A 16,808-nucleotide genomic window follows, 5' to 3' on the forward strand; every position below is an offset into this window, starting at 1 on the left:
AGGTAAAGTAAAAACATAATCCCTTGGACCTGCTGTTTCTTTGTCTAAGTTACTCCCTCCCTAACCACCTCCCCCACCTCCCTCTCATTCCTCCACCAGCTTCTCCTAAGAGAGGTTAAAGATAAGGAGAGGGATACATAATTACATCTGGAGTGATGTTTTTGCAGAAACAGCAGAGAATAGGATCCTGAATACAAGTTGAGGATCTAAGAATGTAGGCATAGGTTGATAAGTTGTGACTGGGTCTAGGAGATGAGCAATGAAGAACTTCCATATGATGAATTTTATTTTCTCTTTAAAATAGGAAGCAGAGTCATCTGCTTAGCGCAAGGTGAAAAGAGACAGGGTTCAGTAGTTTGATTTTGCCTTGATATAAAATAGGAGATAGCCCTCTTGTTAAAGAGAGAAACATTTCTGGACAAATTCTGTTCAGGTTAAAATTCATTTTATAGAGGCCCCAGTCTTCCTGGTTTAATGATCTTATCTACAAGTCTCAGCATATTGGGTATAGGAATGGAATAGTAAAATATGTGGGTTAATTCAGATTGGGGTTTGTTCACAGTGGTAGAATAAAAAGATTAAAGGCAGGGAATTTGAGGAGCTGGGTAGGCAGTAGTTTGAAGAAATGTACTGTATAGTATAGTCAGGTACAGAAGACAGTAGAGATAGAGAAGAAAGAAAGTGCAAAATTGGGATATAGATGAAGACTGGTATATTGGGACAAGGGCATGAGATGTCTGGAAAGATGGTTTTATTCAGGACATGGGAAGTTGGAATTTAAGATTTTAGATGTGTATGGCATAGTTCCAGATATTGACAAATAGGACAAAAGGCTAAGATGTGGCTTATGAAATACCTAGCAAAAGCACAGCAAAGGAAATAATCATTGGAGTTGATGAATTCAAAATACTGACAGTGTAGATGCTAGAGATTTAGGTGGTTTGTCTACATGTGTACATGTCCACGTGTATGTTGAAGTCACCAGATGTATTGACAGGGACTGGGATAGAGAAGGACCTGGTTATCAAAGTCCTGAGTGAATGAAGGGGCAGCACTTAGGTGATAGATGACTGTTGATTGGGGTAGATGGTGATCTAGCTGGATGATGGAGCCTCACAGTAGCAGTGTTTTGTGGGTGTACATGTGACTCGAAGAGTGAGCCGGGTGAGGTCAAGATTCCTCCCAGCTTCATGGACCTTTATCACTTCTGCTCTTACTTCTTATCCAATTATTTGCTGTTTTTTTTTTTTTTAATAAATAGGTTTATTCATAGGAAATAACTAATGCACACATTAATCCTTGTTTAGTTAAATAGCTGATTCGTGTAATTTCTTTATGGAAATTAATAAGATTGGTTTCCTGGGGCAGGAGGAGTTAGACATTCGAACACTGCAAACCAAAAATCGCAAACTGGCAGAAATGCTGGATCAACGGCAGGCCATTGAAGATGAACTCCGTGAGCACATTGAAAAACTGGAGCGAAGACAGGCCACCGATGATGCCTCACTGTTGATTGTCAACCGGTATTGGAGTCAGGTAGGTGGCTTGTTTATTTACTCAGGTTTTTATCCAAGCGACTTTAGTTCCCCTTAGCACTGTCTTATTTCCAAAGTTATGTCTTTCTTTATTTTGATAACTATACCTCCTCTCCTCCAGTTTGATGAGAATATCCGTATCATCCTGAAACGTTATGATCTGGAGCAAGGTTTGGGAGACCTACTCACAGAAAGAAAAGCTCTTGTCGTGCCCGAGCCAGAACCAGACTCCGATAGCAATCAGGAACGGAAGGATGAGCGAGAGAGAGGTAAGTGTTTGTGGCGGATTCACCACTGCCTACTTTGTGGGTGTTTGAAATAGAGCTTTGCTTTGAGGCTCTCCATTTGAGGGGAAAAAAAGATTTTGGTATTTCCAGTTTTATAATTTTAGGGGCTTCTTTTTTCCCCCTGTGTCCTCAGGGGAAGGGCAAGAGCCAGCTTTCTCTTTCCTTGCTACTTTGGCCAGCAGTTCCAGTGAAGAGATGGAGTCTCAGCTGCAGGAGCGTGTGGAATCCTCCCGCCGAGCTGTATCCCAGATTGTGACTGTCTATGATAAACTTCAGGAAAAAGTGGAGCTCTTATCACGGAAGCTCAACAGTGGAGGTGAGGTAGAACCCAGGAGCCTGGGGGCAGAGGGACAGGAATGAAAAATCACCTTTGCTATCTTGTGGTTTTCAAGCTTACATAATCTTTTTTTTTTTTTTTTTTGGTCTTTTTTTTTGCCATTTCTTGGGCCGCTCCCGCGGCATATGGAGGTTCCCAGGCTAGGGGTCTGATCGGAACTATAGCTGCCAGCCTCCGCCAGAGCCACAGCAACGCGGGATCCGAGCCGCGTCTGCAACCTACACCACAGCTTACGGCAACGCCGGATCGTTAACCCACTGAGCAAGGGCAGGGACCGAACCCGCAACCTCATGGTTCCTAGTCGGATTCGTTAACCACTGCGCCACGACGGGAACTCCTACATAATCATTTTTAAATTAAATTTCGTGGAATCCTGATCTCCAACATTGCCAGTAATGTCATTACTGTGGCACGTTAGTATTTTACAAGTGCTTCACATTTTAAACCAGCGGATAGTCCTATAAGCTGGGAAAAGACTATCAGATTCTTTCTGATGCACGATACATTTGACACTTCCGTAAGCAATGGAATTAATTTTATTATTTAAGAAATATGTAGTATTGGCCATTGATTTATTAGTGGTAATAAATGTTTTAACTACTGTAATTATATTTTTAAAATTTTTTCCATATATAGATGTATTTTGGGGTCATGCTCACGGCACATGGAAGTTCCTTTGCCACAACAGCAACTCAAGCCCTTGCAGTGACAATGCCAGATCCTTAACCTTCTGCGCCACAAGGGAACACCTTTTCTTTGCTTATTAGAAACTGAATGTTGACTTCAAAGAGTCAGTTTTAATATGGTTTTGGTTTTTTTTCCATTTAATATTTTCAAAAAGAGTTGGCTTAAATTTTAGTATTGTCAGATCTCAGTGTTTAAAAATCTCAGTGTTGGAAAAGTTTTTATTTGAAATGAAACTCTTATTTGATATAATTATGTTTCTATTTAGTATTGATGCAGAAACTTATATTTGTATAGCATAGTCAGGTATTTGTGTAGCTAAGTTGCATCTTCTTAAATGCCCTTTTAAATAATAATAATGGTCTAGTTGTAACATCTTAATTTCTCTGATTATCATTAAGATGTTTAACCTTTATTTTCCGAAAGAACTATGTTGACTGTAATGGAGCTTGAACCATTGGATGGGCAAATAAAATTTTTCTTACTCTGTAATTTTGTTTTTAAAGGTACTTGGGCTAAATTATCAATAGAATCAAAAGAGGAGGCATGTTAAGGACTTATGAAAACCTTGTGGGCAAAGGTTTCTTTTGCTTTTCAATTTGTGTGTGTGTATTTCTGTGTTTTATTATTTGTATAACAGACTTATTTTAAGGTAGATAAGTCAGAAATCACATAAAGTAGACTTACAAAAGTCCTCCCATCTCACTTTCCAAAGACAGCGACTGTAAACAATATTGTTTGTATCCTCCCAGGCTTTTGTGAACATATATTGTATCTACTTGTGCGTTCCCAGCTAAGCTCTGTCTCTTGGTGCCGTGCCTTGCCTCTCTCATTGTTTTTCTTTTGTCTTGCACTGTTTCTGGTATGGGCACTTACATAATGGAGAATGAATGGTTATAAATCTTCTCTGTCACCTAATGTAAAGTGATCTGTAACTTCCTTCTTCCCTTGGTTCTACTTGAATAGTTAAAAGGTACTTTTAAACACTAGTAACATGCCAAACAGATATATCATATGGATATTATACCAGATAATATGCCATATGCAGAGGCTCTGTCATTGTTAAATTTGATTTTATAAATGAATATCAGGTTTAAGAATTGTTGTGTTTAAAAAGGAACTAACAGTGCTTTAAAATTATTCTTTTTGATGGTATGCGTTTTAACGTAGGGTTTAAATTAACAAATACATTAGCTACAGGAGTTCCCTTCATGGCTCAATGGTTAATGAACCTGACTAGGATCCATGAGCATGTGGATTCGATCCCTGGCCTTGCTCAGTGGATTAAGGATCCAGTGTTGCCTTGAGCTGTGGTGTAGGTTGCAGATGTGGCTTGGATCTCATGTTGCTGTGGCTGTGGCTGGCAGCTATAGTTCTGATTCCACCTCTAACCCAGGAACTTCATATTGCTGTGGGTATGGCTCTAAAAAAAAAAAAAAAAAAAAATTACAAACAGCTGATCTATTATTTACAACATAAAAGGCAGTTACCATTGATAAGCTCAACTTTCTAAAAGATAAAGATGTCTATGGTATGCATTGTAGTATCAACTATAACTTAGTGGTTTATTTTTTTCCTTGTGTTTATTTGGTTCTTGATTCAAAAGAATTGCATTTAATAGCTAGTTTATTAATTCACTAAGAATTTGTTGAGCTTTTATTGTATTCTAGGTCTTTTTCTCAATAGCTTAAGCCATTAAGAGGACTAAAATTAACCCTAGTTCTTACCTTGGGTTATGAATTCATGAATTAAAATCACTTTGAGAGTTTTCAGGGGATACTCTTTTTTGGCCCTGCCTATATGTGTTCTTATTTAGTAGGATAGGAAAGGTCCTAAGGGAGTAACTAATTTTAAAGTTTCCACAAGTGATTCTGATGAGCAGTCTTGGTTGAAAACCATGAAAACTACCACATGACCAACCTGTATTGTGTTTCTAAAGAGTGATGACAAATTTACTTCTTGATAACTGCCTCTAACGGGCAGCAAGCATATATCCTGAGAGAACCTGTTTTCATTTACCAACATTTGGATTTCAGCTATAGTATTCGTGACTTTAAATATACTAATTTGGTATGGTAAATTCTATAGATTTACTACTTTGTGAATGGTAGTGTGCGTTTTGGTTTTAGAGCCTTGGGAGTGCCTCTGGCATAGTATTCTAGATTATGGTAAGTATTTCTACGCTCTTGTCTTTATTCTTCATGATTTTATTTTTTTTTATTTATTTATTTTTATTTATTTATTTATTTTTTTATTTTATTTTCCCACTGTACAGCAAGGGGGTCAGGTTATCCTTACATGTATACATTGCAATTACAGTTTTTCCCCCACCCTTTCTTCTGTTGCAACATGAGTATCTAGACATAGTTCTCAATGCTATTCAGCGGGATCTCCTTGTAAATCTATTCTAGGTTGTGTCTGATAAGCCCAAGCTCCCGATCCCTCCCACTCCCTCCCCCTCCCATCAGGCAACCACAAGTCTCTTCTCCAAGTCCATGATTTTCTTTTCTGAGGAGATGTTCATTTGTGCTGGATATTAGATTCCAGTTATAAGTGATATCATATGGTATTTGTCTTTGTCTTTCTGGCTCATTTCACTCAGTATGAGATTCTCTAGTTCCATCCATGTTGCTGCAAATGGCATTATGTCATCCTTTTTTATGGCTGAGTAGTATTCCATTGTGTATATATACCACATCTTCCGAATCCAATCCTCTGTCGATGGACATATGGATTGTTTCCATGTCCTGGCTATTGTGAATAGTGCTGCAATGAACATGCGGGTGCAAGTGTCTCTTTTAAGTAGAGCTTTGTCTGGATAGATGCCCAAGAGTGGGATTGCAGGGTCATGTGGAAGTTCTATGTATAGATTTCTAAGGTATTTCCAAACTGTTCTCCATAGTGGCTGTACCAGTTTACATTCCCACCAGCAATGCAGGAGGGTTCCCTTTTCTCCACAGCCCCTCCAGCACTTGTTATTTGTGGATTTATTAATGATGGCCATTCTGACTGGTGTGAGGTGGTATCTCATGGTAGTTTTGATTTGCATTTCTCTTATAATCAGCGATGTTGAGCATTTTTTCATGTGTTTGCTGGCCATCTGTGTATCTTTTTGGAGAAATGTCTATTCAGGTCTTTTGCCCATTTTTCCATTGATTGATTGGTTTTTTTGCTGTTGAGTTGTATAAGTTGCTTATATATTCTAGAGATTAAGCCCTTGTCAGTTGCATCATTTGAAACTATTTTCTCCCATTCTGTAAGTTGTCTTTTTGTTTTCTTTTTGGTTTCCTTTGCTGTGCAAAAGCTTTTCAGTTTGATGAGGTCCCATGGGTTTATTTTTGCTCTAGTTTCTGTTGCTTTGGGAGACTGACCTGAGAACATATTCATGATGTTGATGTCAGAGAGTGTTTTGCCTATGTTTTCTTCTAGGAGTTTGATGGTGTCCTGTCGTATATTTAAGTCTTTCAGCCATTTGGAGTTTATTTTTGTGCATGGTGTGAGGGTGTGTTCTAGTTTCATTGCTTTGCATGCAGCTGTCCAGGTTTCCCAGCAATGCTTGCTGAATAGACTTTCCTTTTCCCATTTTATGTTCTTGCCTCCCTTGTCAAAGATTAATTGACCATAGGTGTCAGGGTTTATTTCCGGATTCTCTCTTCTGTTCCATTGGTCTGTCTGTCTGTTTTGATACCAGTACCACACTGTTTTGATGGCTGTGGCTTTGTAGTATTTCTTGAAGTCTGGGAGAGTGATGCCTCCTGCTTGGTTTTTGTTTCTCAGGATTGCTTTGGCGATTCTGGGTCTTTTGTGGTTCCATATAAATGTTTGGATGGTTTGTTCTAGTTCTGTGAAAAATGTCATGGGTAATTTGATAGGGATTGCATTGAATCTGTAGATTGCTTTGGGTAGGATGGCCATTTTCACAATATTGATTTTTCCAATCCATGAACATGGAATATCTTTCCATTTCTTTACATCTTCTTTGATTTCTTTGATTAAGGTTTTATAGTTCTCGGCATATAGGTCCTTTACCTCTTTGGTCAGGTGTATTCCGAGGTATTTGATTTTGTGTGGTACAATTTTAAAAGGTATCGTATTTTTGTATTCCTTTTCTAATGTTTCATTGCTGGTATACAGAAATGCAACTGATTTCTGAATGTTAATCTTATATCCTGCCACTTTGCTGAATTTATTAATCAGTTCAAGGAGTTTTTGGGTTGAGTCCTTAGGGTTTTCTAGGTATAGTATCATATCATCTGCATACAGTGACAGTTTGATCTCTTCTCTTCCTATATGGATGCCTTTGATTTCTTTTGTTTGTCTAATTGCTGTGGCTAAGACTTCCAAAACGATGTTGAAGAGCAGTGGTGAGAGTGGGCATCCCTGTCTTGTTCCAGATTTGAGTGAGAAGGCTTTCAGTTTTTCCCCATTGAGTATTATATTTGCTGTGGGTTTATCATAAATGGCTTTGATTATATTCAGGAATGTTCCCTCTATACCCAGTTTGGCGAGGGTCTTGATCATGAATGGATATTGAACTTTGTCAAATGCTTTTTCTGCGTCTATTGAGATGATCATATGATTTTTGACCTTTTTTTTGTTAATGTGGTGTATGATGCTGATTGATTTGCGTATGTTGAACCATCCTTGTGAACCTGGGATGAACCCAACCTGGTCATGGTGTATAATTTTTTTGGTATGTTGTTGGATTCGGTTGGCTAAGATTTTGTTGAGAATTATTCTTGATGATTTTATAGGTGCTTATTTGAACAAGGAAATTGCAGCCCCTGCCCCATCCTTCTCTCTCAGTAGAGAGATATTCATGTTAGTGTTAGTGAATAATAGGAATTTGTGATAGCCTTAGAAAATGGAATTTTATTTCTGTTAAGCTGACACTGATTAGAGATACCTCTGTCTTGTCCACAATTCTAAAATGCAGTTTTTGGGTGATTGTGCCTTATCTGAATCAAGTTATAAAACCTCTCCATTTCTTTTCTCAAGGCATTTTGATTTTATAGAAAGGTATGGATGTTAGGTGACCTTGCCTCAGTGTCTACCTCTGCAGAAGCGCAAGCTTGGCTCATTTCCTTAAGCAGGTCCTCTAATTAAGAACCAAGTCCTCTAAGGTACCTAATATGTCAAGTGAAGATAATAAAAGTCAGCCTCCCTCTTGCAATTTTCGGGATAATAAAGTGAGGTAGCATGTCATTGCTTCGTTGGGTAACATAGTGGTAAAATTTGACATTATAGATGCTAAGCTAAAGTATAGTCCTTCTTCTTCAGATAATCTGATAGTGGAGGAAGCAGTACAAGAGCTGAATTCCTTCCTCGCACAAGAGAACATGAGGCTTCAGGAATTGACAGACCTCCTTCAGGAGAAGCATCGCACCATGTCTCAGGAGGTACTTGACTAGATAGGAGGATGGCGGTTTCCACTGGTCTGTGGGGACATTGATTTGAATACTGAATGCTTTGAAGCTCGTCTTACTGTAGAAATCCAGTTTTTATATTAAGAACATATAGGGCAGGTTAAAGCAGCCAGCTCTGAGAAATCAAAAGCCAAGGAAAGGTTAAAGGAAGGAAATAACTGAATACTTTTCCTTGACTCTGTCTCTGTTTAAACAGACATTTTAGGGTCTCAGTCTTTAGGGAGAAATACGATCATGGAGTTTCATAAAACAACACAGCAAATCCCCAAATAATAAAGTACTCCAGATATAAAAAACCATGTACGGTGTTACTGAACAGTGCATTGGTAGAAACTCACCTGAGAATAGAGCAGTAGGAACTACTGCATTTATAATGACCTATGAACATGAGGAATGTGGGTTTTCAGTCCAGACCTGGACACAAATAGCACCATGATGAAACCTTGTCAAGATTTGGGTTGTTACTTATTTATGTAAAATGATTGAGACAAAGTGATGTTAAGCCTTATAGGACTCTGCTGAAATTTGACCCATTTTGTGCCCCCCAACTCTTTGTGCTTGTTATTAAGTTAATAGTTACATCTACTTAGTGCCTAGCACTTAAGCACTTTATGAATTTTATCTCTAATGGTCAAATAATGCTCATCTTACTGCCAAGGAAACAGATTCAAAGAAATTGGTAACTGGTCAGGACACAGCCAAGAAAGAGATTGAACTGTGCTTTGAATGTAGGTTCATTTAACTTCAAAGCCCACGTTCTTTATTATGCCCTGTTTCCTAAACTTCAGTGCCAAGGTACATGCTGGGCTGGTTGCATGGGAATCATCTGGGAAATTTATTTATTTTTATTTTTTATTTTTTTGTCTTTTTGCTATTTCTTTGGGCCGCTCCCTCGGCATATGGAGGTTCCCAGGATAGGGGTTGAATCAGAGCTGTAGCCACTGGCCTATGCCAGAGCCACAGCAACGCGGGATCCGAGCCGTGTCTGCAACCTACACCACAGCTCACGGCAACGCTGGATCGTTAACCCACTGAGCAAGGGCAGGGACGGAACCCGCAACCTCATGGTTCCTAGTCGGATTCCTTAACCACTGGGCCACGACGGGAACTCCCTGGGAAATTTATTAATACAAGTAAATTCTCATCAGCCTTCAAAGGGGTTAGAGTATAGTGGTGCTTATAAATAAATTGGAGTGTAGTAAAAAAAAAAAAATAGGATAAATTTCTGTCATGTTTTAAGAAATAAACTGGGTGCCACCAAGATGAAAAAGTCTTCCTATACCAGCCTTTTCCTAGATCTCTCTTGGTTAGCATCACTAAGATGGAGAGACACATTGCTTTGCTCAGCTGAGTTGATGTCCAAGATGACTGTTACGGCTGCCTGTTGATGCCACCTGTCAGCTACGAGCTTACCTTAGTTGTCCACTGAAGTGCCTACACATCGTGTTTCCAACATGGCAGTTTCACAGTAATTGGACTTTTTACATGGCTGCTGGTTTCTTCCAGGGAATGAGTGTTTTAAGAACACTGAACGGCCTTTCAGACATAGACTAGAAGTTATGTAGCTTCGTTTCTACTGATCACTAAAGTTGACCCAGATGCAAGAGGTGGGGACAGTGACACCATTTTGATGAGAGGGCTGTCAAAGAATTTGGGGACCATATTTTAAAACTAACACAAGGGATATGTATAGATTAGTGTGAATATGTAACAGTTTTGTAATTAAAGTATTAAATATCATTAGCTGTATATGGCTCCTAAATAAGCAGAGAACAACATAGGTTTTTGTGTCTTTATAACATCTGATTCTAGATTGCCCCTGGCTCAGCTTGAAAAAGAATGGAAGTTTCCCTTTCATTCTCTTTGGATTAATATGTGTGGGAATGTGGGAAGGGGAGGTTGGGGGTAAAGATAGTTGCCATGTGTGAGAGGGAGAGATACATACACATATGTATGTGTGCATATATATTTATATGTATTTGAATTTTTATCTTCTAAAATATTTGGTAAAATCAAAGATATTATCTTTTGTCTCTTAAAAAATAACATTTTCTGATGGGTTTGTGGTCTGTCTAGGGAAATGGCGCTTCTTAGAGGGTGAAAAATTATTGAATCTTAACTCAAACAAAGAAAAGAAGACTTATCATATAGACTTCTGCAGTTTTCATGATTGTGACTGATCCAATACCGTTAAAAGAACCTGTGATTTCAAGTTTACACTCATGTTAGGAAGAGGATAAAGTTTCTTTTACCTAAATTTTATCTATAATGATGCATGAACAAAAGTTAATCTTGTGGCATTTAGGATATAAGGTATTCCTTTTCTGACTTAGTCTTTTTTTTCCTATATTTTTTTGAACACCTCTCTTTGGGATGTAGTTCTCCAAGTTGCAGAGTAAGGTGGAGACAGCGGAGTCAAGAGTGTCTGTCCTAGAGTCCATGATTGATGACCTGCAATGGGATATTGACAAAATTCGTAAGAGGGAACAGAGACTCAACCGACACTTAGCAGAAGTCCTAGAGCGGGCAAGTGCTGTTTTATTCACAGTTTGGAAACTAGAATTATTTTCAGGCCTCTGCTCAGAGGGGATGGACTGGAGGATATCCCCCAAGTAGTAGTATTTGGGGACAAAACAGACTTCTTTGAAATTACTTTGGTTGTTGGACTAAAATTTTAGGGTCTCTCACTAAACAATCTATGTCTTCTCCGTAGGTGAATTCGAAAGGTTATAAAGTATATGGTGCAGGCAGCAGTCTCTATGGTGGCACAATCACTATCAATGCCCGGAAGGTAAAATCTTGACTCCCTCAGGATGTGTTCTTTGGCCTGGTGTCAGGGTTCTTCTAGGTACTTAGGATTGTGTTCGCAAGAGGCTAGGTGGGGTTTTGCTAGAAGAATGGATCAGTAGAGATGGAGGCTTGGGAGAGGGGATGATTTATTCATTCATTTTCTTTATTCCTATTTTACTATTTCCTCCTTTTCTCCAGTTTGAGGAGATGAATGCGGAGCTTGAGGAGAACAAAGAGTTGGCTCAGAACCGTCACTGTGAACTGGAGAAACTTCGGCAAGACTTTGAAGAAGTCACTGCACAAAATGAAAAGCTGAAGGTAGGAGGCAAAGCTCTGAGGGGCAGTAAAACGAAACTTTTTGCTGATTAGCTCACACACATGTTGTGAACCATTATAACTTATGAGGGGAAAAAAATGTAAGATTTTGTTGCTTTATCTATTTATTTAGTTGTGTATTTACTTAATATTTGTACCCTGCCGTGAAAAGGATTTAAAGCTACCTGCAGAGATACACTGACTGAATCAAAGTGCTCTAACTTAGGAGTTATTGAGAAAAGTGAGGAGTTGGGTAAACTAGGCTGAGGATCCAAAATGTGCTGCATCCTGTGCTGCAGGTCAACGGGAGATCCTGAAAGAGGGATGGCGCAGCATATAAAACATGAAAAGTGGGGGACCAGGAGGCACTCTGTTTCTTTGAACAAAGGCCCCTAGGCTTTAGCCCATAGGGCTTTTATTAGGGAAAGTGACCTGTTGAGGTTAGTGAGCAAAAGCAGGCATAGGGAGTGTCGAAGCTATCTCTTAGTGAGATTTAGGGAGACTACTACCAATAAAAGTCAAAGGTGTATACATCTAGGATATAGTGCAGTTGCTTAAAGACCAACATAGTTAATGTATAAGCCCCTTATTTTATTTTGACAGGAGACCCTGCACTTTAGAACTCCATGTCGGCAAACATGCTTATCTGGCTTTCGCCATCACAAGCATTCCTTGGCTTATCATGCTTTTGCACTACCAAGTTTGCTTTCTGCAGAGTTCAGCAGTTCAGTGGTCTCCAATAAAAATGTATTTTAGAAACAGGGCTTGTATACCATAAATACAAGAAGCACATTCATACAGTAGGTAGGCCACTCCCATGTCAGTAATTGCCAAATGTAGGCCACAGAAATTGGCTTTGCAGTTTCTGCCAAAATAGAGAAAGAAACATGATCAGTGATCTTGTTGGTTTTCAAACCTGCCTATTAGAATTTTCTTTCCTTGGTTCTTGATTCTTGATTAGGGGGGTGGGGAGAAAATGGATTCTGAAGTCTTCCCATCCCTCTTTCAGTCAAAACCACCTGTCTTATATACTTTAATTTGTTTTGGGGTGTGTGTGTATGTGTGGGTGTGTATAAAAGATGTTTGAACCGAAAAAACAAAAAACAAAACCAAAATAACCTGAGTTGAATCAGTTAAAGTGTTTGGGTAAACAGTTGCTTAGGAGAAACTTAAGTATTTTTGATGCCATATCAAAAATATTTTTCTTTGTGACTATCAATAAAGATAACAAGTTAGTGACTGGGGTCCTCAACTATGTTCTTAAACTGTATACTGAGGAATTTCATACTGCTCTTCCTTGTCCCTAGATCTCACAGATTTTATAGGGCTCATCTAGTGTCCTTGGATTTAGGTTAATGCATGATATTAAACACATATCATTTAAAACAATTCTTGAAGGGAAGAATACAGGTACTAGGTACCACCTCTTGGAGGTCTAATTTAGTTTGAGATAGATTTTACAAAACTAAAGGCATAGGTAGATATATTTTGTAAAGCTTGTCTCAATTGCAGAAGATGTCCATGAGCTTAAGATGTTATTTCCTGGCTAGCATCCAGGGCACAGATACTAGATTCTGCTTCTGATTTTTCTTTTCTTTGGGCTCTCCTAAGGTGGAATTGCGAAGCGCAGTGGAGGAAGTGGTCAAGGAGACACCGGAATATCGCTGCATGCAATCACAGTTCTCTGTCCTATACAATGAGAGCCTGCAGTTGAAAGCACACTTGGATGAGGCTCGGACCCTGCTTCATGGCACCAGGGGGACCCACCAGCGCCAAGTTGAGCTCATTGAGGTAATGGCCGAACTTTGGTTTCTGTATATAAGCTTTCTCCCTCATAAATTTTAGAATTTTATACCCTCATGCTCAGTTAATCTTTTATTCATTCAGCAAACATTTATAGAGTGGCTGTAGTTCTTTACTCTGCTACATGGTGGGCATCCTGCCGTCAAGGATAATACAGTCTGGTGGGGAGAATAGTATCCTGTAGAATGCAGTGTGGTATAATGGAGTGCATCCAGAAGGTGCAGTGATAAAGGAGACAGAGTATCTGATATGACTATGAATTCCACCTGCGAAAAGTGAAGTATAAATCTTAAGGATAAATATAAGTTTACTGGTAGATAAAAATGGGAGAAGGTGTTCCAGCAGTGACAATAGCAGATATAGAATAGTTTAGTATGGCTGGAATCTTAGGTGCATGGAGGAGAATAGTGTATAGAAGCTGCAGCACTGCTTACAGTCCATTAGATAGTATATGTAAATAGTTTTTTTAAGGCAGAAACTTTCAATCATGTGTTCACTTCTATATTTTCCATAGCCTCTAAGGTTATGTTTATAGTAGCTGGTCTTTTACTGTGTCTGCCAAATGAATTGAATTTAATATATCTTACTTTATTATTTATATACTGTTTTATTCTTTAGTTTTCCAACTAAATTGTAATATTCCTGGTATTAGGGACCATTTCCTATATTTCTTCAGTCTCCTGCCAGCATTCAAACCAGTGTTTTGTAGCTGTCTGGTGCTGTTAAGTTTTGATTGAAATGAGACTTATAAGAGTAATTGCTCTTTTCTTGAAGTTTTCTTTCATTCTTTTTTTTTTTTTTTAGATCCTTATAGATAAAATTTAGGAAATGTCATCATAGAATATGATACATGAATAGAATATGTTGAGCAGAATAGAGTATGATGACATTTCCACATTAAGAATTGTTGATTGGCTCCTTCTCTGTATGCAGCGGGATGAGGTTAGTCTTCATAAGAAGCTGAGGACTGAAGTGATCCAGCTCGAAGATACACTGGCCCAGGTCCGCAAGGAGTATGAAATGCTGAGGATAGAATTTGAGCAGACCCTTGCTGCCAATGAACAAGCAGGTACAAGTAGTGTAGCTCTACAGTTTGTCTGCTGCACATGCCTTCCTTGAAAGACACAGTGTGGTCACCGTTAGTAGTAACTGGAGTGGAGAAAATCCTAAAAAACCTTAAATCAAATCTTATTCATTTTGGTTTACAGCCTGGGTGTTTGTTTTTCACCTCAGATTGGCCAGTTTTGTTTTCATCTTCTGGGAAGGAATCTTCTTTTTGGTAATTGTCCCTGTTTCTCAGAGGTCTCTCATATGCTTTACACTTTGTTTCCTTGTGCCTTTGCCCTTGTCACAACTCTTCATAACTTTACCATTGCTGTATTTAAGGCCCCATAAACCGGGAGATGCGTCACCTCATCAGTAGCCTCCAGAATCACAATCACCAGCTGAAAGGGGAGGTTCTGAGGTATAAGCGGAAACTGAGAGAAGCCCAGTCTGACCTGAACAAGGTAACCAGGAGGAGTGGAATAAGTATTATCTGTTGTTAAGATTGCAAAGCTGTTTTAGAGTGAGAAAAGCAGTGTGGTTGTCATAAGTGTGTGTAATGCTTTCCTTCCTGCCCTCCTAGACTCGATTGCGCAGTGGCAGTGCCCTCTTGCAGTCTCAGTCCAGTACTGAGGACCCCAAAGAAGAGCCTGCAGAGCTAAAACAAGATCCTGAGGACTTACCCGCCCAGTCCGCTACCTCGAAGACATCTCAGGAGGAAGTCAATGAAATTAAGTCCAAAAGGGATGAGGAAGAGCGAGAACGAGAAAGGAGGGAGAAAGAGAGAGAACGGGAAAGAGAGCGGGAGAAGGAAAAGGAGAGAGAACGTGAGAAGCAGAAACTAAAAGAGTCAGAAAAAGAAAGAGATTCTGCTAAGGATAAAGAGAAAGGGAAACATGATGATGGAAGGAAAAAGGAAGCAGAAATTATCAAACAATTGAAGATTGAACTCAAGTAAGAGCAATGTTTAGAGTAACTGTTTCTGACTCAAAAGCTAAGGTTAGGATTTCATGCATCAACTGATTGAATGATGACATAGCTTATTTAAAGTGTAACTAAATGTACAATTAATGTGGTCTTGATTCTTCATCAAATGTACAGCTACAATGGCCTGCATGGCTATCATGTGGTCTGGTTCACTGATCAGGTCTCAGTAAACCCTCTTGCTGTAGCCTTATTCTTTATGAATCCAGATGAAAGGGAGGGGTGTCATGATTAAAGTAACACTCATGAGCATTTTTGGAAATTAACTACTGCTGTTTACTAGATTTGGGCAGATTGTTGGCATTAATTGTAATTTAAATTATAGTAGATGGAATTGTATCACTATAACTTGAACAGTGTTGATTTCATTGCCTGCTAAGTAGTTTGTGTATATATCAGATCATTTTAAGAGATTTCTAGGAGGTTTACTCCCATAGGCACTCAAACAGTAAGACAGGCCTTTAAGTCAATGAAACACTGCCATAATTTGACATCTTTCCCCTTCTCTTCCTGCACAACCAGTAACTTTTCTGATAGAACAGGTTACTTTTTGCTCCCCACTGGTCATGGTTGAGCCTTTATTGGGATTTTGTATGGATTTGAGGGGCCACTGTGCTAAAAACATTTGAACTTCTTTAGCATATAAAAGAATAGTTATGAGGTTTGCAAATTTAGTAAGTTTTAGTCTGTATCTAATGGTTAATCAATCACTCAACTATCAAATCAAGGATTAGCAGTTTATTTTTATTTTTTTGGCTGCACCTACGGCATCTGGAAGTTCCCAGACCAGGTCTTAATCCAAACTGCAGCTGCTGGCCTCTGCCACAGCTGTGGCAATGCCAGACCCCACTGTGCTGGGCAGGGGAATGACCCCATGTTTCTGTAAAGATGATGTTGGATCCTTAACCTGCTGTACCACAGTGGGAACTCCAAGTTCATTTTAAACTGATTTTTTTCCCTTTTTAAATCTCTTCCTCTTCATCTCTTTAAGGTAAAATTGCCCCCCAAAGTGTAGTAGCAGTCATCTAAGTGATTTACTTAAAATACATTCCTGAACCCGATCCCAGACCTAGAGCCTCAGTTTCTAGGAGTGGGGCCCCAGAACCTTGCTTATCTAAGAAGTACCACAAGTATTTTATAACTTTATATTGGAGAACTTGATCTGAAGGGAGAAATGATTCCTTTATACAACTTATTTTCCTATACTTTTTGAGTATATCCAGAAGTCTCTTGATAATCTGTGCAAGTTTTGTCTTTTAGATGTGTGATATAAAGTGTAAAGTAGAACTGTGGTAAAATATTTTGCACAATTCAAAATTCCCTTGCTCTGATGCCCTTTGTTTTCTCATTACACCATTCCCCTCTACCACCCTCATCATAGGAAGGCACAGGAGAGCCAAAAGGAGATGAAACTATTGCTAGATATGTACCGCTCTGCCCCAAAGGAACAGAGAGACAAAGTTCAGCTAATGGCAGCTGAGAAGAAGTCTAAGGCAGAGGTAATCTAGTCTGCCACTACCTATCATTCTGGTCAAAATCTTCATTTGTGGGATTTTCCTTCACACTTCCGAAGGCTGTAGTTTCTTTATTTTTAAAGTTAGTG

The 16,808-nt window shown here is 39.0% G+C and overlaps 1 protein-coding gene across 2 annotated transcripts in view; it reads left to right on the forward strand.

The window, feature by feature from the left end:
* RNF20 (ring finger protein 20) overlaps positions 1 to 16,808 on the forward strand; it is a 28,637-nt gene that overhangs the window by 5,682 nt on the left and 6,147 nt on the right. For both annotated transcript variants that reach the window (XM_084991594.1, XM_001926594.7), the window contains exons 3-14: positions 1,369 to 1,536; positions 1,657 to 1,804; positions 1,956 to 2,138; positions 8,124 to 8,242; positions 10,649 to 10,795; positions 10,983 to 11,060; positions 11,258 to 11,377; positions 12,986 to 13,165; positions 14,111 to 14,246; positions 14,564 to 14,685; positions 14,805 to 15,175; positions 16,587 to 16,704. In XM_084991594.1, the coding sequence (XP_084847720.1) occupies positions 1,369 to 1,536; positions 1,657 to 1,804; positions 1,956 to 2,138; positions 8,124 to 8,242; positions 10,649 to 10,795; positions 10,983 to 11,060; positions 11,258 to 11,377; positions 12,986 to 13,165; positions 14,111 to 14,246; positions 14,564 to 14,685; positions 14,805 to 15,175; positions 16,587 to 16,704 (1,890 nt within the window). The remainder of the gene's footprint in view (positions 1 to 1,368; positions 1,537 to 1,656; positions 1,805 to 1,955; positions 2,139 to 8,123; positions 8,243 to 10,648; positions 10,796 to 10,982; positions 11,061 to 11,257; positions 11,378 to 12,985; positions 13,166 to 14,110; positions 14,247 to 14,563; positions 14,686 to 14,804; positions 15,176 to 16,586; positions 16,705 to 16,808) is intronic.

This window comes from Sus scrofa, chromosome 1 (genome assembly GCF_054392235.1).
Source record: "Sus scrofa isolate SSC_HxYL_T2T_F1_AM1 chromosome 1, Sscrofa_HxYL_maternal_Yorkshire_Landrace_v2.0, whole genome shotgun sequence".
NCBI lineage: Eukaryota > Metazoa > Chordata > Mammalia > Artiodactyla > Suidae > Sus > Sus scrofa.